This window comes from Phyllobates terribilis, unplaced genomic scaffold (assembly GCF_046119375.1).
Source record: "Phyllobates terribilis strain yellow unplaced genomic scaffold, ASM4611937v1 Scaffold_5__5_contigs__length_657084704, whole genome shotgun sequence".
In the NCBI taxonomy this organism is placed as follows: domain Eukaryota; kingdom Metazoa; phylum Chordata; class Amphibia; order Anura; family Dendrobatidae; genus Phyllobates; species Phyllobates terribilis.
Window position 1 is genome coordinate 229,984,232 of NW_027362765.1, and position 23,736 is coordinate 230,007,967.

Below are 23,736 nucleotides of genomic sequence, written 5' to 3' on the forward strand. Positions count from 1 at the left end.
TATCCATGGCCCTTATATTACATGGACCTTATTTAATAAAAGGGCAATACCTGACACAGCCTATAGACAAGACTCCATACTTAGATATTGCATTTTTTAAGGAAATAACCTAAAATGAGGTAATGATGGTGTGGAAAGGCTCCAATGTATGTGCTTCTTGACCAATAGTGGTGATGTGCATTACATGTCTGTATGTTAATATTATGCCTCAATTTCATAGATGATGATGTGTTTCTGGATAATGAATCCAAGCGGCAAGAATATATTATGAATGACTATGGATTTGTGTACCAGGGGAACGAAAACTGGATTTCTTCCTGCCCTTGGAACTACGGACAGGTAATTAATATATTTTCTATTTCTTTTAATTGTTTACTTAGAGAGGTTGTCCACTACTCGGACATCCCTTCTCAATCACCATGTTTTCCCCTTATAACAAAATAAACACGTATACTCACCTCCGGTGCGGGTGCCATTCCAGTGGCGTCGGCACCGTGGCATAACAATGTCTGCAGACAAATAAAACATCCGGAAGAAGTCAGAGCTGCAGCTGCTCTCTCACTTCTTCCGAATGTCTGAGAAGGTGTTCTCAGAGTAGTAGATAGCTATAAAGATTGAGAAGGAGTTCTCAGAGTAGTAGATAGCTATAGAGATTGAGAAGGTTTTCTTAGAGTAGTAGATAGCTATAGAGATTGAGAAGGTGTTCTCCGAGTAGTAGATAGCTATAGAGATTGAGAAGGTGTTCTCCGAGTAGTAGATAGCTATAGAGATTGAGATTGTGTTCTCCGAGTAGTAGATAGCTATAGAGATTGAGAAGGTGTTCTCCGAGTAGTAGATAGCTATAGAGATTCAGAAGGTGTTCTCCGAGTAGTAGATAGCTATAGAGATTGAGATGGTGTTCTCCGAGTAATAGATAGCTATAGAGATTGAGAAGGTGTTCTCCGAGTAGTAGATAGCTATAGAGATTGAGATGGTGTTCTCCGAGTAGTAGATAGATATAGAGATTGAGAAGGTGTTATCCGAGTAGTAGATAGCTATAGAGATTGAGAAGGAGTTCTCAGAGGAGTAGATAGCTATAGAGATTGAGAAGGTGTTCTCCGAGTAGTAGATAGCTATAGAGATTGAGATGGTGTTCTCCGAGTAGTAGATAGCTATAGAAATTGAGAAGGTGTTCTCCGAGTAGTAGATAGCTATAGAGATTGAGAAGGTGTTCTCCTAGTAGTAGATAGCTATAGAGATTGAGAATGAGTTTTCAGAGTAGTAGATAGCTATAGAGATAGATACCTTATGGGTGCAATGAAAGGGGAATCTAGGCAAAGTTGTGAGATATGCTTTTCTGTGACACCACAGATTTTTGGAGGGGGGGCAATTAGAACTTCTGCTATGGGGCCCCATGATTTCTATGTATGTCCCAGGTCCACAGTAGTTACATTCTAGGAAAGAAGTTAACTTTTAATTTCCTAGTCAGTTCTTCTATACAGCAGTTAGCTGCTCACTTCTCTCCCCCACCCTTTCAACTCCTAAGCTGTTATCAGTACTACAAAATTACCACCCACACCCTCCCCATACCTGACCACTGAGGTTCCACCATCAGCGGCGTACAGAGCAGTTGTCCTAATCACTAGTGTTGAGCCACCCCCGTAGTGTTCGAGTTCGGTTCGGTTCGTCGAACACCCGTGTGTTCGCCGAACTGTTCGTCGAACTGTTCGTCGAACACCTTCGAACACCGTTAAAACCAATGGCAGGCAAACAAAAACACATAGAAACACATAGAAAACACCTTCAAAGGTGTCCAAAAGCTGACAAACTGCTCAGAAGACATAACTAACACATGGAAAAGTGACAAGTACATATAGTCATGCGAAAATAAAAGAGGTGGAGGAGTAAAAGGAGGGGGAGACACAGATATAGGCATGTCATGCCCTTCTAAAATCCAAAAAGTGAGAAGCCGACACGGCCAGTCCGCTCCTGCCCGTGTCACCTCCGTGTCGCCGGGTTTGTGCCAGAGCCGCGGTGAACCCTGACGGCCAGCCCCCCTCTCCCAATACTGGTGCCTGTCCGCTGGTGGGTCGAGCGAGCCCCCCTGTGGTGGAGGCAGCTCTAAGCTTTTTAATTTAAATTGTCTCTCTAATTTGAATGAATACACTTTAAATCCATTTACAAGGATCTATTGGAGGGCAAGTCTCATGCCAGCAGCCGCGGTAATTCTAGCTCCAGTAGCGTCCACTAAAGCTGCTGCAGTTAAAAAGCTTTTATAAGGATCGAGCTCGGCTGTCCACCGCAAGGCATCCTACTGCCAGTCCCAGCCCCTATGCCTTGGGGTGCCTCCTGATGCTCTTCACTAAGTATCCCATGGTCCCGAAGCATTTCCTTTGAAAAAATTAAGTGTCTAAACTACAGGTGGTGCAGCTTGCTTAACAGCCGGGATAATCCGCTCACTAGCAGACACTGCTACTAGGCACAAAGTATTTCCAGGGCTAGATGCAGTTAAAAATTTGTAATTAGATACTCTCGTTGGATGCTGAGAAAGCATTCCATAGAGTCTCCTGGCACGCCATATATGATTCTCTTAAAAAGCTTGGGGTAGGGGTCTAGGGGACCCTTTTATAGCCAAAATCACGGCCCTGTATCGCAATACGTCACCTAGGCTGAAGATAAATGGAACTGTAGCACCCTGAGGGCTCGGTTGCTACAGACGTATTGCACCTCACCCAGAGGTGTGATATCTCACTCTCAGGTAAGGATGGAGTGTGGATCAGGACCCGACACCTGCATGCATTACACCACATTGCCGTGGGGCAGGGCGACCAATATGCCCCTGAGATGGGCACGACAGTCCCTGTCCCTGGCTGGAGTGGGGGGAGGGAACACTGAGGAAGGGGAACCCTGTAGTGCAGGAGCAGGGAGGAAGCAGTTCCTGGGTGCATTGAGAAGGGAGTATAAAAGGTGGGCACCATCTTAGTTCAGTGCAGAGAAGTCTGAGCAGAAGTGGCAGGGAGCAGGGGCTCTGCATGAGCTCTGCTCCGGAGGCGGGCCTAGTAACAGAGGCCCAGGCCTGGAAGAGGGAGAAGGAAGGAAGAGGAGCGGAGAAGGCTCCAGGAACGAGGAATGAAGGGATCCCAGGGGTGCGGACGGGCGAGTCGCCACCGCACGCCCGAATCCACCTGCGTGGAGGGGTCAGGCCAAAGGGGGAGACCGGTCCCCGAACTAGTGGAGGCAGGAAACGACCCTCAGCTAGAAACCGGAGGCTCTGACATTTTATGTGGCGCAGCCCCTCGCTACACCCGCTAGGAAGGCACCACATAGGGTCAGGGAAACTGGCGCCAAGTTTACCAAGAGGAGGCCCGAGGCAGCCGGACAGAAGTGTTGGTAAGAAAGGCCAGACAAAGGACACACAAAGGGGGTCCTGTGAAGTGCTCCAAAGTTATCTGGGAGTTGTCTGAGCCCCTCACCTGGTGAGCACAGTACGACGTGGGCAGCCGTTACCTGCAGACGTGGTCTGGATAATAAGAACTGTGAGTAAAGGCCCTGAACTGCATCACTGACTCCGTGTCGTTACTGCTGCTGCCCTGCACCATCACCCCCATCCTCCGCATACACTGCCCTGAGGCTATACTCCTCCCGTGGGGAGTTATGCTACGCTCTGCTGCACCCACAACACCAGCCTCAGTGGTCTGCCCTGTAGCGGCGGTTCACTCTGACCGCAATCCACGGGTGGCGTAGTCGGACATTTAAACATGAAAACCACATAAATAGTTCCGCCACTGGTTTGACCGCCCTGAGCCACGGAACTGGGTCGCCGCCACGAAGACTACAACCACCAGCATCCACCAAAAAGGGTCCGGCTCCGGGTGTCCCAAGGCCCAGGGGGTGCGTCAGAACATTTTCATCACCTTTCACAATCACCAATGGGACAAGGCAGTGATGTCCTCTGTCCCCTCTCTTATACATCCTAGTGACGGAGCACCTGCTCTCATCAATTCGCCATAACCCCAATATTAGGTGGATTGAGGTGGAAGGCACCGAGTACAAGTGCTCTCTATTTGCTGATGATGTTCTAGTATATATCACTCAATCACATATATCCATCCATGCTGTTATGGCTGAAATAGATCACTTTGTTACATGGTAAAATTTTAAAATCAATGCAGCGAAGTCTGAGGCCCTCGATGTCTCCCTCCCCAAATCCATATAGGATTCCATCCAGTCCAACTTTCCCTTTGCCTGGCCCTCACAGGGTATCAAATACTTAGGAATTCCTATTCATAGAGACCTCTCCCATCTATGTTATCTTAATTTTGGGCCCTTTATTGAACAACTCCATACAGACCACGGTTGGCTAGTTAGAACTGTAAGATTCACTACGTGAACCACTGGTGTTTTGTGGAAAAGCACATGTACACTGCGTTCCAAATTATTATACAAAAAGTGTTTAGGAGTGATAAGGGAAGAATTTGTTTGTTTGTCAGTTAAACTCATTGATGGTGATGTGTGTCAGGGCTCTTTATATCACTGTAAGCAATTGCAGACACCTGTGCTAATTAGTTTGGCAGGTGTGTCCAATGAAAGGCAAGACTACTTAAGAAGGCTCTCTCACATTATTAAGCAGCCTACATTTTCTGCCAAAATGGGAAAGAAAAAGGATGTGTCGGCTGCTGAGAAGCAACAAATTGTGGAGTGTTTAGGTCAAGGCATGACTACAATCAACATTGTGCGATGATCAGGATGAAGTGTCTTGGCAATCAAGAAGTATGTAGCTGATTCACAGTACACACGTGTGCGTGCTGATAAGGGCAAATTGAGGACTCTTTCCTACAGGCAATTACGTCAGGTTGAAAGAGCAGCGGCAAAAAAGCCTTGTCATAGCAGCAGACAAGTTTTTGAAGCTGCTTGTGCCTCCAACGTCCCCCGAACAACAAGATGCAGGGTCCTTCAGAGGTTTGCAGCTGTGCATGCGCCATCCTGTCGACCTCCTCTATCCACTTCACACAAGCAGAAACGGCTCCAGTGGGCCAAACATTACATGAAGACTGATTTCAAAACTGTTTTGTTCACGGATGAGTGCCGTGCAGCGCTCGATGGTCCAGATGGATGGAGTGGAGGATGGCTGGTTGATGGACACCCCACGCAAACACGGCTACAGCGCCAACAAGGAGGAGGTGGAGTAATGTTTTGGGCTGGAATCATGGGGAGAGAGATTGTAGGCCCCTTTAGGATCCCTGAAGGCGCTAAAGATGAACTCCATAATGTATGTGGATTTTCTCAAACAGCACTTCCTGCCATGGTTCAAGAAGAAGAACCGTGTATTTCACAGCAAGATCATTTTTCTGCATGATAATGCACCATCTCATGCTGCACATAAAACATCTGCATCTCTGGCTGATATGGGCATAAAAGGGGACAAACTTATGGTGTGACCCCCATGCTCCCCTGACCTCTACCCCATTCAGAACCTTTGGAGCATCATTAAAAGGAGTGTCTATGATGGCGGGAGGCAGTTCACATCTAAGCAACAGCTCTGGGAGGGTATTCTGTCCTCATGCAAAACAATTGAAGCAGAAACCATCCAAAACCTGACAAATTCAATGGACGAGAGAGTTAAGAAGCTCCTTTCGAACAAGGGGTCCTATGTGAAAATGTAACATCACCTAGAATAAAGTTTTGAGTTGAAAACTGTTTGATTTCAGTTTCTAACAACCTGCTAATGCTTATAATTTCAAAAATGACCATTTTTTTGGTCTTTATTAAAATGAAAAGGTTGATCGAAAAGTTTGGGGGATCTAAGAGTGTGGCAACCCAGTAGTCATGATTACTTCGAATTCTGACAATATGAGGGTCATGCTGCAGGTAGTGCAGCAAGAAGGCACTTATGTGCCTTGCGCATCTCGGAGCCCCAAAATTATTTTCCGGGCTAGATGCAGCTAAAAATTATTTTTAATTTTAAATCTGGTGAAGCTTTAGTATAGATGGCCTAATAGGATCAGTGCTGCACACTGCTACAAAGCCCAAATTATTTTCCAGTCAAGATACAGATAAACATGATTAGTAATTTGAAAGCTTAAAACGGTTGGTAGGGTGATTTTAACCAATCATCAAGCTTTTACTCTCTCCAGGATAACACAGGGGTAGAAAAGTCATTTCGGATCCATGATTTGTTCATCTTTATGAACGTGAGTCTGTCTACATTATCAGTGGAGAGCCGCGTGCGCTTATCTGTCAGCACACCACCAGCAGCGCTGAACACACGTTCAGACAGAACGCTGGCTGCGGGGCATGACAAGATCTCCAAGGCGTAAGTGGCTAGCTCCGGCCATTTATCCAGATTGGAAGCCCAAAAAGAGCAAGGGTCCAGTGACACAGTCGTGGCTTCAATGTTTACTTGGAGATACTCCTGTACCATCGTCTCTAGGCGTTGACTATGTGTCAGACTTCTTGTCTCCTGTGGCCTTGCAAAGGATGGGCTAAAAAAGTGGTGAAATGATTCCGCAAAATTGATGTTACCAGCAGATACTGTGGTTCTGTTACGGTTTGAGTGCTGAACACTTGACGGTCCCACGGTTGGCAAGTTGGAACTGTGAGATTCACTACGTGCACCACTGGTATTTTGTGGAAAAGCACATGTAAGATTCTGCAACAGTCTCTGCTGATACTCCTGCATGCGTGCATCCCTTTCTATGGCAGGAATAATTTCTGCAAATTTACTTTTGTACCGGGGATCTAACAGTGTGGCAACCCAGTAGTCAGGATTATTTCTAATTCTCACAATTCGAGGGTCATGTTGCAGGTAGTGCAGCAAGAAGGCACTCATGTGTGTTGCGCATCCAGGAGCACCAAGTCCCTGTTGTGTTGGTGGCAAGGTAACAATCATGCTTCCTTCCTCTGTCCTCTCCCCCCAACCTCGCACAACAGAAATGTGATCAAGGTCTCCCTCATCTGATGAGTCTTCCATCAGTTCGTCCTCCACTTCTTCCTGGGCTCCTGCACCTTCCTCACTAGTTTGGCTGCTACCATGCGCCCTGGTAAAACCATCTCCCCCACCCTCACATGCCTGCCGCCTTGGTGCTGCCGACCGTCTGGACCTTGCAGATGTTAGCCCTTCCGCATACAACTCCTCCTCCTCTACTTCCTCCACCTCCTCTTGTGCCACCACCTGACTCCGAATTCTGTTTAACATGTGCTCCAGCATGTAAATCACCGGAATAGTCATGCTGATAATGGCATCGTCAGCACTAAACATCTTCGTCGCCATTTCAAAACTGTGCAGAAGGGTGCATAGGTCCCTGATCTGAGACCACTCCTCCAGCGTGATTTGCCCCACCTCTGAATCTCGTTGGCCCAGGCTATACGTCAGAACGTATTGCACCAGGGCTTGTCGGTGCTGCCACAGTCGCTGCAACATGTGCAGAGTTGAATTCCACCGGGTAGGCACATCGCATTTTAGCCGGTGAAGTGGCAGGCCCAACGACTTCTGTAGAGATGTAAGTCGCTGAGCTGCGGGATGCGAACGGCGGAAGTGAGCACACAGCGACCGTGCCCTCTGCAGAAGGCCATCTAGTCTGGGATAGTGGGCTAAAAATTGCTGGACAACCAGGTTCAACACGTGAGCCATACAAGGCACGTGTGTGACATTGCCCCGGCGAAGGGCCGCACCCAGGTTTGCAGCATTGTCGCACACGGCCTTCCCTGGTTTCAGGTCCAGTGGAGACAACCATTCATGAAATTGGTTCTCCAGAGCTGACCACAACTCCTCAGCTGTGTGACTCACATTTCCCAGACATTTCAATGTAAAAACCGCCTGATGACGTTGAGCCCTACTGCCAGCATAGTAAGGAGGTGTGCAGGATCCCTTCTGCGCAGTTAGAAAGCTTGTGGCATGACCAGACAGGCTTTGGGTGCAGGTGGAAGACCGAGAGGAGGTTGAGGAGGCAGAAGCAGTGGAGGAACTTTGACATAAAGAGGATTGACGCACAACTCGTGGGGACGGCAAGACTTGGACAGCAGCCCCTTGTCCTGCTGTCACCATAGTTACCCAGTGCCCAGTCAGCGACATGTAACGCCCCTGTCCATGCCTACTCGTCCAAGTGTCTGTGGTGAAATGCACCCTGTCACACACAGAGTATCTCAAAGAAGCGGTGATGTTGTGTGCGACATGCTGGTGGAGCGCAGGCACACCTTTCTTTGAGAAGTAGTGCCGACTGGGCATCTGGTACTGGGGCACTGCGACGGACATAAGGTCTCGAAAATCCTCTGTGTCCACCAGGCGGAAAGGCAGCATTTCTGTAGCCAAGAGCTTGCAGATGGTGAAATTCAACCTCTTAGCTTTCTCATGGCTAGGAGTAAATGGTCTTTTACTTGTACACATCTGAGGGACCGAGGGCTGGCTATTGTGCTTAGACGGGGTTGATAAGGGTGTCCCCGGCAAACTGCCGGTCTGTGAGGAAGATGCAGGCGGACATGTTAGGTTGCCTTGATCCAAAGGTGGTGCTATCGATGTCGGACAGCGCTCAACACCAGCTGCTGTTACCACCTCCAAAGAAAATGATGACCTGCCAATCACGCTGGCTGTTGCGGGTAAAGAGGTGGCAGGTCTGCACCCCAAAACAGGTGTGACTGCTGTCCCCCCAGTCACAGAGGATGAAGAGGCCGCGGATGCACAAGATATGGCAGACGGTGATTGGCCCGGCCGGCTAGGCCGCATTGTAGCACACTGAGCTTCCCACTGCAACTTATGCTTCATGTCCATGTGCCGGTTCATGCATGAAGTACTCAAACTATGTATTTTTTGGCCTCTACTTAGCTTTTGCTGACAAATGTTACAGATAACACGAGTTGGGTCATCTTTATCGATCTGAAAAAATGCCCAGGCTATGCAAGGCTTAGCACCCATGCGACCTGAAGAGCCACCACGACTTGTGGTGAGAGGCAGAGTTGTGTTTGAGGATGCAGTTGTTGACGTGCTTCCAGTACTACGTCTCTGTCCAGGAAGGCGCAACCTGACCTCGTCGTCACTAGCATCTTCCTCCACCTCCTCTGCTGACCTCATCTCTTGGCTGACTGTGGGTTGACAGTAAGTGGGATCTCCGACCTCATCATCATCACCCTGTGCGTTATCACACCCGTCGTCCTCAGAGCCAACCTGTTCCTGCCCTGACAAAAAACTAAAGTTGTCGCTCCAATCAGGTATTTGAGTCTTATCATCGTCTTCCTCATTGTCTCCACCAACAGGAGTTACAGTTTGGGAATGAGGGTCTACATTATGGTCAGAACCTTCTGCGTCTGGTCCTGGATCCGACTCATAAAGATTCTGGGCATCAGTGCAGATCATTTCCTCGTCTGGATTCACAGAAGCGCTGGAGTCGACCTCTGATTCCCAGGCTATAGTATGAGTAAACAGCTCTGCAGACTCAACCATCTGTTCTACCTCATACTCAGACGGGCAGCTGGAGATTTGGGAGCTGTGAGGAAGCAAGTGCGATTTGGGTGACACCTTTGAGGACTGGAGTATTTGTGATGTTGAAGTTGATGTGGAGGAGAGCCCACTTAAAGGAGCACTTGATATCCGTTGAAGCACCTGCTGTTTTTGTGCCTCATCTGGAATTTGTAGCGATTGGCGTGGCCGTAAGAAAGGGATCTTATCACATTGTCCGCTAAAAGAAGTAGACATTTTAGTTTGGCTGGAAGATGGTCTTTCTTCTGCAGATGTTACTGTTGCTTTAACACCTACCCCACGGACACAACCTTTTTTCCCCTTCCCAACACGCCTATTCCCCTTTCCACCAGCAGCAGGCCTTTTTCCACTCATTTTGGTGGTTAACTAATTCACAACTCTGGAGTTGTTTGCACAAAAAAACAATGGATGGTAACCGAGCAGAGCTGAGTGGCCAAACTGTGGTATTAGGCCAAAACTATTGGCTGGGTTAGATGCAGAAAAAAATTATTTTGAATTTGCAACCTGATGGAGGTCAGTATAGATGGACTAATACAAATAGTCCCACACACTGCTAGAAGCCCAAATATTTTTTCAGAGGTACTGTAGATGCAGATAAAAATTATTTTTAATTTGCAACCTGATGGAGGTCAGTATAGATGGACTAATAGACCAAGTCCCACACACTGCTAGAAGCCCAAATATTTTTTCAGAGCTAGATGCAGAAAAAAATTATTTTTAATTTGCAACCTGATGGAGGTCAGTATAGATGGACTAATAGACCAAGTCCCACACACCGCTAGAAGCCCAACTATTTTTTCAGAGCTAGATGCAGAAAAAAATTATATTCAATTTGCAACCTGCTGGAGGTCAGTATAGAAGGACTAATAGAACAAGTCCCACACACTGCTAGAAGCCCAAATATTTTTTCAGAGCTAAATGAAGAAAAAAATTATTTTTAATTTGCAACCTGATGGAGGTCAGTATAGATGGACTAATAGACCAAGTCCCACACACTGCTAGAAGCCCAAATATTTTTTCAGAGCTAGATGCAGAAAAAAATTATTTTTAATTTGCAACCTGATGGAGGTCAGTATAGATGGACTAATAGACCAAGTCCCACACACCGCTAGAAGCCCAAATATTTTTTCAGAGCTAGATGCAGAAAAAAATTATTTTTAATTTGCAACCTGATGGAGGTCAGTATAGATGGACTAATAGACCAAGTCCCACACACTGCTAGAAGCCCAAATATTTTTTCAGAGCTAGATGCAGAAAAAAATTATTTTTAATTTGCAACCTGATGGAGGTCAGTATAGATGGACTAATAGACCAAGTCCCACACACCGCTAGAAGCCCAACTATTTTTTCAGAGCTAGATGCAGAAAAAAATTATATTCAATTTGCAACCTGCTGGAGGTCAGTATAGAAGGACTAATAGAACAAGTCCCACACACTGCTAGAAGCCCAAATATTTTTTCAGAGCTAAATGAATAAAAAAATTATTTTTAATTTGCAACCTGATGGAGGTCAGTATAGATGGACTAATAGACCAAGTCCCACACACTGCTAGAAGCCCAAATATTTTTTCAGAGCTAGATGCAGAAAAAAATTATATTCAATTTGCAACCTGCTGGAGGTCAGTATAGAAGGACTAATAGAACAAGTCCCACACACTGCTAGAAGCCCAAATATTTTTTCAGAGCTAAATGAATAAAAAAATTATTTTTAATTTGCAACCTGATGGAGGTCAGTATAGATGGACTAATAGACCAAGTCCCACACACTGCTAGAAGCCCAAATATTTTTTCAGAGCTAGATGCAGAAAAAAATTATATTCAGTTTGCAACCTGATGGAGGTCAGTATAGATGGACTAATAGAATGATGCTATGCCCAAAAGATTTTACTTCACTAGGTGCAGTAAAAAAATTGGTATTCTATACACAGGTGTTATATCTTGCAACACAGATAGGCTACTCCACTGACTAACACACTCTGCAATAGGCCAAAAAGGATTAGCTTTGCTAGATTCAGCCAAATGCTGTGAAAAAACTTGCACAGCACTGGCACAGACCTGCCTGGCAAAAACTGATAGGAACTGATGTAACCTAGTCCTGAAAAGGACTGCAATTACAATTAGTCTTTACTCCCACAACCTATCTATTTAAGAGCACAGACCTCCCTGATAAAAGTCGTAGGAAATGCTGTAACCTAGTCCTTAAAAGGACTGCAATCACAACTATTCCCTACTCCCAAGCTATCTGTATATTTGTGCGAAAATTGGCTTGAAATTAACAAGGTATAGCGCACACAGCAACAGCGGTGCCGTCTAACACGCAGCTGCAGCAGTGAGAAAATGGTGGCGACGGGGAAAATGGCTTGGTCTTATAGGGCAAGGACATGTGACATACACTGCCAATGACACATGCCCTTGCTTGTGTGAAAAAAAGCACTTCGCTCCGTGTGTGCGCTGCTGATAGGCTGACAGATTGCACCTCCCCACTGCAAATGCGGGAAAGAGAAAAAAAAATGGAGATCTTCATTGTTCCTGCAGAGATCCATCCCCTGCCCCTCCCCCCACCCCGCTGTACACTCAAACTGCGTATTAACATTAATTTTCATCATTACTGAGAAAAAATCCAGTTATGATTTTGGTGCACGAACAGTTATCGAACATAACCTCGAACAGCCGAATTTTTCTCAAATTGTTCGTGTTCGCCGAACGGCTCAAACACCGCCCAAAACAGCTCGAATTTGAGATTGGCGAACAGTTCGAGTAGAACAACGCTCATCTCTACTAATCACATCTATCACTGTCCTAAACTTTAATGTAGCAACTGTTGATTCAGAACTGTCAGTCAAGGAGGACTGCCTCCCCCTCCCCCTACATAAGCAATCAGGAGACTACATAGCTCTGAGGTGCTCAAGAGACAACTTGAGAAGAACCCCTTAAAGGTGATAGCTGCTTGCAAACTTTTACATTTGGAAGTAACCATGATGTAAAAAACATGTTGGTGAAGAGCAAATTTGATTGGCCCCAAAACATTTGGTTCAATAATACAATTCCAAAAGGAAATATAAATGTGGCTTCTGCTTATCTTGTAAATATAATATAAAGACCAACTACTTATATATAGGAGGAGTGTCACACATAGTGCAAAAATGTATAAGCTGTAAAAGAGATATATTGTATATGCTATGACTTGTAGATAGCTCATCCCAGCAGGTTATCGGTAATAGAATATGCATCCACTTACGGCAGCATTCACACATCCGATTTATTATCGGACAGCACTCGGACCAATAGAGTCTCACAATCCATTCAAACATCCATAACAATGACAGATCCGAGAATGAGAGCATGTCCTATTCTGATCTGATACTGAGGATCAAAATAAGAACGTACTCAGTGGGTCTGTGTGCTGTCCAATACAAAAAGGCCAGCATATCAATATTCACACGGATGTCTGAATGCACCCTAAGGGCAGAGCTCTTGTCCCAGGACAATGACTTTAATCTGTTTATGTGTAGAAATATCCATGCTCCTGAAAATTATTTAATGGAATTAGGAATAATAGTTGTAATGCAAATGCATCAGATATTTCGAATGCACAAAATACCCAGGGCCAACATTACCTGTACAGCGCCTCGATGTGGGCACTGACTGCGAGCGTAGCAGGAACCGCTGCCCACTAAACTAGTGAGTGGGTGGTACAGCATCGTTCTCACTCAGGCCCCACTCCAATGATTGGTAAGTGCAGTCCACAGTGTCATCCACAGTATAATCAATTAGGTGTCAAGTCCCCCTCTATTTGCTCAAATGTATAAATGCCGTAACGTGTTAAATAGTCATCCAATCAAATGGTGGCAGTATTAGGTTACAAACCTACACAGGACACGTTATATACACGCTATATAAATTATTATCTATATATATTAGATGGTCAGTTTTACTTAAGTAAAACGACAATAGATAAAACGATAAGATGTATGCGTAAATGCTTTAGAGAATATCTCGATTCCAACTTCTTAGGTATAGACACCCCACGTTAAATAAGTCATGTGTTATTGCTGTCAGAGCACAGCTCCAAAAAGACAGCCTCGGACAGACTTGGCACAAGCAAAATGCCACAGAAACCCTGACCTTCACCCTTTTACCCCCCTATTCAGGGATCTGGTCTTACCACCTTGTCCACTGGATTGCTTCCACAGAAGGGCTGGGGTCTGTAGGAGTGAACCAGAGGTAGGAAGGGTCGCCAAGCAGGGTAAAAGCTGAAAGGTCACATCAGGAACAGAATCAAGATGATGGTCAAAATTCACGCCCAGGTCAGAAAACAGGAGGAATCAGGAAGACACTGCAAGTAAGAACAAGATCACAAGTCAGGTAGCAAAAACTAACTGTCTGGCAGTGCAAGTCAGAGACCCAGGGGATTAAACAGCATGCTGCCCCGCCCAGGGTTCTCAAGAAGGAGTAGTCAAAACCATACAATTAATCCTGCCTACACTAATTAGCGGCACCAAAAGTCCCAGGAATTAAACAGCACTGATGCTTCATGCATCACCCTCAGCCAAGGCATGGCGCCACCTAGCTGATAAAGCAGGAACAAAAGGGACAGGAACTGGCACAGATGTTACATCATGTTAGAGAGATCCATTATGGTTCTCCAGAAGTCCTCCGCTGTGCCATCATTGAGTGAGAGTCAAAATTAAAGAGAAGCGGAGATCATCATGAAATCTTATTACAGATAGAAACTAAATGGATCGTGAGAGTAAACGCCATGTGGCCATTAGGTCTCAGTGACAGGATGATGTTTGGATATGGTTGTCATAGACCTGACGCTCATGATATGCATATAGGCTGCTTATGTCATGACATTGGTAGGCTAGAGGAAGAGTGTGCATACATAAATTGCCTGTTACCTCGCGGACCTGGTCTCTGTACTGTTGTATTTTTAAGTTAAAGGATTTTAGTGGCACATGCCTTGTTATTTTCTTATTCTGTGTCCATTTTAATTTTTGCCTTCTTTATCCTTTTGCACCATGGAGCCCCTGTTCAGCAACTCTAAGCAGAATGATATAACACATTAATCATTTCATGTCAGATCAACTAGAGAACATTCATGAGTAGAGGAATTATAGATTAATATCGCACTGACTATTGATTGCAGTTTGAAGATGACATCATGGATATCAGCCTAAGGCTTCTCGACAAGAATCTGAATTACCTACAAGATGCATTTAAGGATTTATCTTACAGAAACGACCCTGTGTACGTAAGCAGAGTAGTGAGTGCTATGGTGAGTACGTGCAGAACTTCTGGACAGTTTACTTCATATTTCATGTTTTAATAAAAATATATTACAATTATTTCTTATTATAGACTGCATGCAAATCATTATAGAAAACTTAGATATAGCATACTGAAAGGAATAAAGTCGTGTATGGAAGAATGGATGATGTAAAAGCTGAATTCATTCAGTAGAGTTTCATATACAACTGTTTGATTCTTTCTGATTAATCCTGACTTTACATCTCCTAATAGCCTCCTTCATGAACTCAAAAATCAGCTCATCTTCCATGAGGTCATAAATCAGCTGCAAGGACCTGAGTATTAGGAAGTTAAGAGTTAGAAACTCTCTGATCAGAACAAGCTTACTGATGGACTCTCAGATAACTCATTCTGCAGTCAGCAATATACAGTGAACACGCAGGGGCTATAGAAGGCAAACGGTGCAAAACGTTTAAGGGAACCCAATTACAAAAATGATGCTTTGACAAAAATAAATGCATTTATATAAAAAAGAAGCCCAAAGAGGTGTGCAAATCCTTTAAGACATTGACTTTAGTACCAAGCTATGGTGTCCAGTGTTACCTCCAAATGGAGTTGTATTCTTCTGGACCTTTGGGGACTGATTGTATTAGGATTTAATTGAAGTGGCAACGCTTGGACCCTCCAGGTAATCCTCTGGTACTCTCATAGACAAGTCTGATCCAGGAAAGTCACCCCCAAACCATGTCTTTTCCAAATTATCTGGTACTCTATTCCACTCATTTTATTGTCCGCTTCTCTTGAAGAAGTTCTGGAAGCCAGAACCGTATGCAATATTCTATGTGTAATCTAACTAGTTAATAAATGTTCGGTAATAAAATGTATCACCACCTTTCCCAAATTAATGTACATTGCTGTATTATAGATTAACTCTAATGACGATAGTGGGGTCCTACAAGGAAACTGGAGTGAAGATTATACAAATGGAGTCTCTCCATCTGCATGGAATGGGAGTACTGCTATTTTACGACAATGGTATAAAAAGGATTGTGAACCTGTTAAATATGGCCAGTGCTGGGTCTTTGCTGCTGTGATGTGCACAGGTAAACAGATAATGTTGTTCATCCGATATAAAATCATTCTTTTTGTTAGAGAATATGAAAACTTGCATTGATCACACTTATAGATGCCAATTAAGTTTGCATGTACACAATGCAACATTTTAGCTAATTTTATATTCATGCATAAGAAAATTGGTTCTGGGTTCCTTCAATCAGTATAGAAGGGCTAGAGCTTGTTTTCCCTCTCTTCCCTCTCTATGGACCATGAATTGATTCTCCATAACCTGTTTTGTTAATGTAGCAATTCCTATAGAGACGGGAATCCTTCAGAATCAACACTCATTAGTTAAAAGGAACCTACCTGTCACCAGGTTTTCCCCATATAAAGTATGGCCACCACCATTAGGGCCTTATTTACATCATACTGAAATGCTGTAAAAAAGTCCCCAATCCAGTCTGCAGATCCCCAAAAATACCTTTTATTATACTCAAAGATGGGGAGGATGTCTCTGTTCTTGATCTGGCACCTCCTCTCTTCTTACAATCGCCGTCCTCCTTCCCTGCTTCGTTTGGATGATGCTTCCTATGTCATTCACACAGTGTCCCCCATCACACTCCTTCACAGGTGCACTTCTCTCTACCGTGCCAAGGGCAGAGCAAAGTACTTTCGGGTCATTGGCGCTCTTCGGCCTTTCCCGGTGCATGCTCACTATAGTCATTTGCCCTGTCCTTGGCAGGGTAGAGAGAAGTGCGCCTGCGATAGGGACTCTGTGTGGATGACATAGGATGCGTCATCCACATGAAGCAGGGAAGGAGGACAGTGATTGCAAGGAGAGGAGGCACCAGATCAAGACTAGAGATGCCCATGAGACTGGACTGTACTGTATGTGAGTATAATAATAGTTTTTTTGGGGATTTGCAGAAGTGATTCGGGACTTTTTTTCAGCATTTCAGTATATTGCAAAAAAGGCCCTAATGGTGGTGGCCCTACTTTATATCAGAAAAACCTGATGACAGGTTCCCTTCAAGTGGATATGATCTACTTTGACTGGGTCTTCTCTTTCCAAGGGTAATTTAAGAAATAACAATTTGCCATGAATTGCCCATAAACTGGTTATTTTCACATTGTATCTTGAGAAGTACACATCTTTCCAGTCTCTTTCACTTCCTGGTTCCTACCAGGACAGGCACTTCTTCTTGAATGACAGCTCTGGTGAGCAGCAGAGCTGTAGTATTGGTAGAACTATAAAGCTCAGCACAAGTTCTGCTGTAACACATTTAGCTATGAGTTGTTTCTTCAATTCTTCTAAATCTGCACTGCTATCATTATATTTACACATGGAGATAACAGGGCATTTGAACAAGCATACAGCTCCGGACAGTCTGAGCCATGATTAAAGGGAATCAATCAGCTGCCCAAACAACAGCATGTATCAGCCACTGGCTGTATGATCACAGCCATGTATGTTTGTCTCTGAAAAGCAGCAGCGTTTTAGAGACACTCGTACATACGTCTCTGTGATCGTACAGCCAGTGGCTGATACATGCTGCCCAAACTGTGGGCAGCATGTATGAGCTGACAAGTTTCCTTTTAGTTAACTGCTCTGAAAGCAGATGATACTGGGGACAGGTGATTCCGTAAAATTTAAATCAGCAGCTTGGCAGGAGCTGAGAAGGAGGGGGAGGAAGGTGAGTAGCTAACTGTTGCATAGAAATCAGTTGGCTGGAGAGAGGTGGCTGGTATGTTAGACGCTAATCCATCTCCTGGAATATTACTACTGTGCACACTCAACCAGGGTCTGGACAGGAACTAGTGGTCAAGCTCCATGGAAACCAGCTATTCACTATGAAAGATAAGTCTCTCACAGGAGGAGAATGACAACAGATAAAAAAGCAAGTCAGTTGCAAATTTGCTAATTTTCTTAACTTTAAGGACATGTTAAATGTTAAAGTCAAACTTTAGTTGAAAATTATTATTTCATTCAATGGAAACTTTGAATTTAATTAACATACTCCGGACATCATTCTCTTTTTAAATTGCAATCAAACTATAATTTTATGACTATTTTAGAAATTTAATGTTCTAAAGACAACAACCATTGCTAATGTACAGTACATACTTCTGAGAATACTGAATAGCCATAAAATCAACACACGTTTAAATACGTACTCGGCGATCACTAAAGCAATCACCTAATGTATTCTATTATAGAGGTTGCACAAAGCTCTATGGCATTATCCAGACCAGGCTGGCACCAGAATGAGTGGGCAACAGTGACACCTTTGCTTTACACCTACAATCAATAGCTGCAGAGGTTAAAGCACATCTGTCAGCAGGATTGTGCTCAGTAAACTACATACAGTGTCAGGTGGGTGCCATTACAATGATTAAAATGATACCTTGGTTGATGAAATCCGTCCTGTGGTTCTTGTGTAATCTTTACTTTCAGTTTGGAGATAATGATATGCTTGTGCTCCGGGGCAGTCTGTGGGGGGCTCTCTATCTGGTGCTCTGCTTGCATATTCAACTGTATGCTCTTATGACAAGTCACTGTGCCTTCACTGACCTGCCTCCTATTTTACATAATGCATCTAGTAGGACGGGGCTAGGTAAAATAGGAGGTAGTTCAGTGAAGGCACAGTGACCTGTCATAAGAGCATACAGATGAATATGCAAGCAGAGCACCAGATAGAGCGCCCCCCCATAGGCCGCCCCAAAGCACAAGCATATCATTATCTCCAAACTGAAAGTAAAGATTACATAAGAACCACAGAACGGATTTCATCAACCAAGGTATCATTTTAATCAGTGTAATGTAGCCCACCTGACAGTGTGTGTAGTTTACTGAGCACAATCCTGCTGACAGGTGCGCTTTAAAAAAATAGGGTGGGAATTAATCAACTGTTGCTGCTCACTTAGTATGATGCAATAGTAGTTGATTTATCTGGCAGTCAGGGCAAATCTGATTCTATGTTAATTACCTTTAAAAGAAAGTGTTTTTTATTTTATTTTCTGCAGATGAAAACAGACATATATAAGTAGATTGAATAGTTCACTTTTGCTTTCTTTTCTCCAGTGATGAGAAACTTAGGAATCCCAACACGTGTCGTCACAAACTTTAATTCTGCACACGATACTAGTAACAATCTGATCATTGATGAGTATTATGACACAACTGGAAAGAAACTTGCTAAAGAAAGCCACGACAGCATCTGGTAAGGCAAAGAATTTCTCAACATTATAAAAAAAATATTTTGTACTTGTACTAGTACTTATTAGACCATTGGACACATTTATATATTTATGCCTACTGTCTCATTTTATAAAAGGACTCCATACAAATGCATTTCCCTTCAAGGTAATTATGGGAATCCATGGAATTACTACAAACTGCTGTAAAATTACAAATACACATACTACATTTAGGAAGAGTAAAGACCAATTTACACGGGCCAATCTGATAATCATATTAACAATTGTTCAGTCCCTATAGAATTTTTTGTTCCCTCTTTAAAGGGTACCTGTCATGTAAAAAAAACCCTATTGACCTGCAGATATGGGGTTAATCTTCAGGTCAACAGCATTCTGAAACTGCCCGGCGCCCGCATTGAGAGCCGTACTGCCGAGAGGAAATTAACTTTATTCCTCCCTGGAGCCTTGGGCTTTCAGTCATAAGGGTGCAGCCGGTGCGGCTTCAGTCACCGCCCAGTGCATAGTAAAACATACATCAGAAAAAGAGGAAAAAAATGCCACTGAGCCTCTAAATATGACATAATATAAAAAAATACTTTATTAATAAAACCAGTTCTAGGTAGGGAGCATTACAATGAAATGTAGACACTAACAGCAGGAGAGGGTATAAAGTAAACCATGGTACCATAAGGTGTATATAATATAAGCACATATAAGGGTATTTTAAAGACAATTCTAAATAGAATAAGAACCAAAGTTGGTTATATGGTGACATTAAAGCATACGCACATTCTCATAATACAATCACTCCTGCTGGAATGGAGGCAGCCCGGACACGCGCTTCAGCGATATGCCTTCATCAGTGGCTGAGCCGTCCATCAGTCAGTGCCGGAAGCGTGGTTACAGTCACCGCTCACTATGCACTGAGCGGTGACTTAAGCCGTGATAACCGCAACCCTAAGACTGAAAGCCTGAGGCTGATGGGAGGAATAAAGTTAATTTCCTCCCATAATTCCGCTAGTATCATTAAAGAAGTTGTCCACTACTTTTACATTGATGCCCTATCCGTAGGACAATTGAATGGGAGGCGAATCTGCAGTACACTACAGCGGCCACTACCACTCCACCGGCGGAGCCCCCCAGGTGAGCACTTCCGGCCGGCGGCCACCGCCGCCGGCACCGATAACAGCTGATCAGCGGGTGTGCCGCGTGTGGGACCCCGGCCGATCATACATTGATGCCCTATCCTGTGACTAGGGCATCAATATAAAAGTAGTGGACAACCCCTTTAATTAGTAAAAATAAATAAACAATGATTAATAAAGATTTTACTTACCCAAGATATAGATTCCCACAAAAATCTCTGCACAGATGCTGAACAAGTAGGGAATGCAACGTAATTTGACCTAAGCCCTTCATAGATGACTATGGACTGTAAAGCACCACTCCAGCTTTTATTATTCCAGCGCTGGAATGGTGCAAGTAAGTTCCCTGCCCCAGTCTTATACTTACCAGCCACAGTCTTCATCTTTTATCAGCACCGTGTCGGTCATCTTCTGTAGGTTGTGACCTTCCAGATCTCTTTTTCTGCTTGCTGAGCAAGTCGGAACTCACTACTCAGTGTAAGTCTATGAGAGCCTGAGCAAAACCAAAATGAGGCTCCCATAGACTTACACTACTTCTGACTTCCGGTTAGTCAGAAGTAGTGGTCACAAGATGGCAGATCAGGACAGCAGTGATAACAGCTGAAGACGGCGGCTGGTAAGTATAATACTAGAGTCAGGAAACTTAAATTACTAGCACCACTCCAGTGCTGAAAGTAAAAAAAAATGCTGGAGTGGTGCTTGAACATCACTTCTGAAACTGTAAAGAGCATCACTCAGATGTGTTACTCAAGTTGCAATATACAGAAAGACAGCGAGAAGCGATATAGTAACATAAAAGAGTAACATTAGCGTGCAAAACCTTCTGATGAAGAAGCTATTAAAACTGAACAAATAATTTTCCTCCATGGAAACAAATTTTCCATCAATGTAAAGGGCCCATTCCCATGCACACTGGACCCTTAATATACATGGTCCATATACAGTTTTTTAGTAAATGCGTACGCTTTATATTTCTGCTGCATCATGTGAAAACATCAGTTCTGCAAAAATTATGTTTTTCTCCACTAGGAATTTTCATGTATGGTGTGAATGCTGGATGGCAAGAAGAGACTTACCACCTGGTTATGGAGGGTGGCAAGTCCTAGATCCAACACCACAGGAAACAAGCAATGGTAGGAGCTTGACAACCAATAAATCTTTACCAAAGGAAGACACCTGTGCTAACTTGTTTGTCTCTGAATAGGAATATTCTGCTGCGGCCCTACCTCTGTAAATGCCATAAAAGAAGGCGAAGTGAACCTTACCTACGATGGCCCCTTTGTTTTTTCCATGGTCAATGCAGACTGTGTGAAATGGACGATATATGGCACAAAGAAAGAAAAACATTTCTGCGACCCGCATTTGGTTGGCTATCGCATCAGTACAAAATGCGTGGGGACAGATGAACGTGACGATATCACACACACCTATAAGTATGATGAAGGTATGTGGCACATGAAGAAAGCTATTAAAATATATTAACATATTACCACATCACTTTCAACTTAATCAATATTTATGATAGTCCATTAATCACTTGTATCTTAAGCTATCCTTATCCATTGTAATATTAAATAATTATTTGGCTTTGAACCATTCAATGGGAAAAAAACACAACTACAGCAAAAGGCTAACAATGTTTTGAACTTTTGACTTTCAGACTCCATATCATTCACTACTGCTGCGACTGTTAGACTACCATAATTTCATAGACAATCATCTTGGCTATCTCATACATAAATTTGAGTTGAAACTACTTAGCATATGATTAGTTATGCAGATTCTTGTCATGTCACTGCATTGTTACTGTTTTGCTCCTATTGGTGTAAAAATCTTTTTCTTCCTGTATACTGCAAATTACAACCTGTTTTCACATTCCCTAATAGCTCAGTGTGTTATTAGGTTGATTCCCAAGTGAAAGGTCACTGGTTCAAATCGAGGAGCCTCCTTGAAGAAGATTTCTCAAGAAAACAGAAACAGCATCATCCCGCTCATCGATAATGGTCTCTCGGCCAAGAAAATTGCCAAACTGCATCATTTGAGTGCCATTACAGTTGGAAGAATTCAAAATAACTGTCCGTTCATCCATTCAAAAGCCAAGAGGTGGCCATCCAGGCAAAATATCGGAATCAACAAGTCAGCTCATTACAAGGTCTATCAGATCTGGCGCAACAAACACAGCAGTGGAGGTGGCTCATATGTTTCATAATAGTGAGATCACAGACGTCCAAGTGATTACACAAGTATGGAATGGTGGCCCGAAAAGATGGTGAAAAAGATTCAACTGTCATATGAGGCGTTAGCTCGAGTTTTCAAAAAAGTATGCAAAGTGGACAGTAGAAGATTGGAAACGGGTGATTTGGAGCGATGAGACGAAAGTCAATAGACTAGGCTCTGATGGGTAAAAATGGGTCTGGAAGAAACAAGGGAAAAAAGGGCTAATGGATCGAAAAATTGAAGGAACTGTCAAGTTCGGAGGAGGTAGCCTTATGATATGGGGTTGTTTCACAGCCAAAGAAATTGGATACTTGGCCAGGATTGATGGTGGTCTCAATGCTGAGCTATATATGTGAGTATTCTACAAGACAGGTTACTTCGTACACTCGAGTAATATAGGTATTGTGACAAAGTCACTAGTAAAGTGGTGGAGGGGAGATATGTTTCCCTGAGGCTTTTGGCATCAGTGAATTAAAACCGTTAAGTTTCCTCCACCACGTTATGTGCAAGGAGGGGTTAAGTCTCCATTTCCAAAGGGCGTGTTTTTATGAGAACAACCATAGAGCAGGTGGGAGGTTGTTCTCCATATCTACTTCCCAGGGTGTGGTCTGGGGAAGGTTTAAATACTTGGCCAGCTGAGGCATTCAGCGTTCAGTAGGTCTGCAGTGAGGAACTCCAGATCTGTTTATGTGGAGCTATCCTGAACCACACAGAGTATCTGCACTCTGAGAAGGCGGACCCCTGCTTCCACAAAGACTGTGCTTTTGTGTTGCCATTTTGCTTTGTTTTTCCTGTTTGCCCAGTGGGCTGTGTTTTCTTTTGTGGACTCAGTGTTGGTTTATGCTGCACTTTTTAATAAACCAACCAGAAGTTTTAAAGAGAAAGCGTGCCTGTGTCTACCTCCATGTGCAGCTGAGCAAGCTATCTACCACAAAAGAGAAAAGGACAACATAATGTTTCAGCAGGACAATGACCCGAAGCATACATCGAGAATGTCGAAGAAATAGTTCAATAACAATGAAGTAGAGGTGCTGGATTGGCCCCCACAGTCCCCAGGCCTCAACCCAATTGAATACCTGTGAGTAAAGTTGAAGAAAAAATTCTATACATATCCAAGTGAGTCGATCAGTGTGCACCAACTTTGGGAACGTGTAGAAGAGACCTGGGATCAGATTCCAGTCTAGACTTGCTTAAATCTGATTGAGAGGATGCCCAGAAGGATTCAGGCAGTGTTGAAAGCTAATTGGTGGATTTACATACTGTAATACTAGCAAAAAAAAAAAATTTAATTTAGATTTTTTAGGAGCAAAACAGTAACAATGCAGTGACATGACAAGAATCTGCAGAACTAATCATGTGCTAAATAGTTGCAAGTAAAATATATGTATGAGAGAGCTGTTATGTTCTGCTACCAGAGCTAAGG

At 43.7% G+C, this 23,736-nt stretch overlaps 1 protein-coding gene across 1 annotated transcript in view; it reads left to right on the plus strand.

The window, feature by feature from the left end:
• The window catches only part of TGM5 (transglutaminase 5), a 62,442-nt gene that overhangs the window by 22,622 nt on the left and 16,084 nt on the right, over positions 1-23,736 (plus strand). Inside the window, exons 4-9 of the mRNA XM_073683871.1 lie at positions 221-339; positions 14,597-14,725; positions 15,623-15,800; positions 18,836-18,974; positions 21,126-21,229; positions 21,301-21,540. Of these exons, the coding sequence (XP_073539972.1) occupies positions 221-339; positions 14,597-14,725; positions 15,623-15,800; positions 18,836-18,974; positions 21,126-21,229; positions 21,301-21,540 (909 nt within the window). The remainder of the gene's footprint in view (positions 1-220; positions 340-14,596; positions 14,726-15,622; positions 15,801-18,835; positions 18,975-21,125; positions 21,230-21,300; positions 21,541-23,736) is intronic.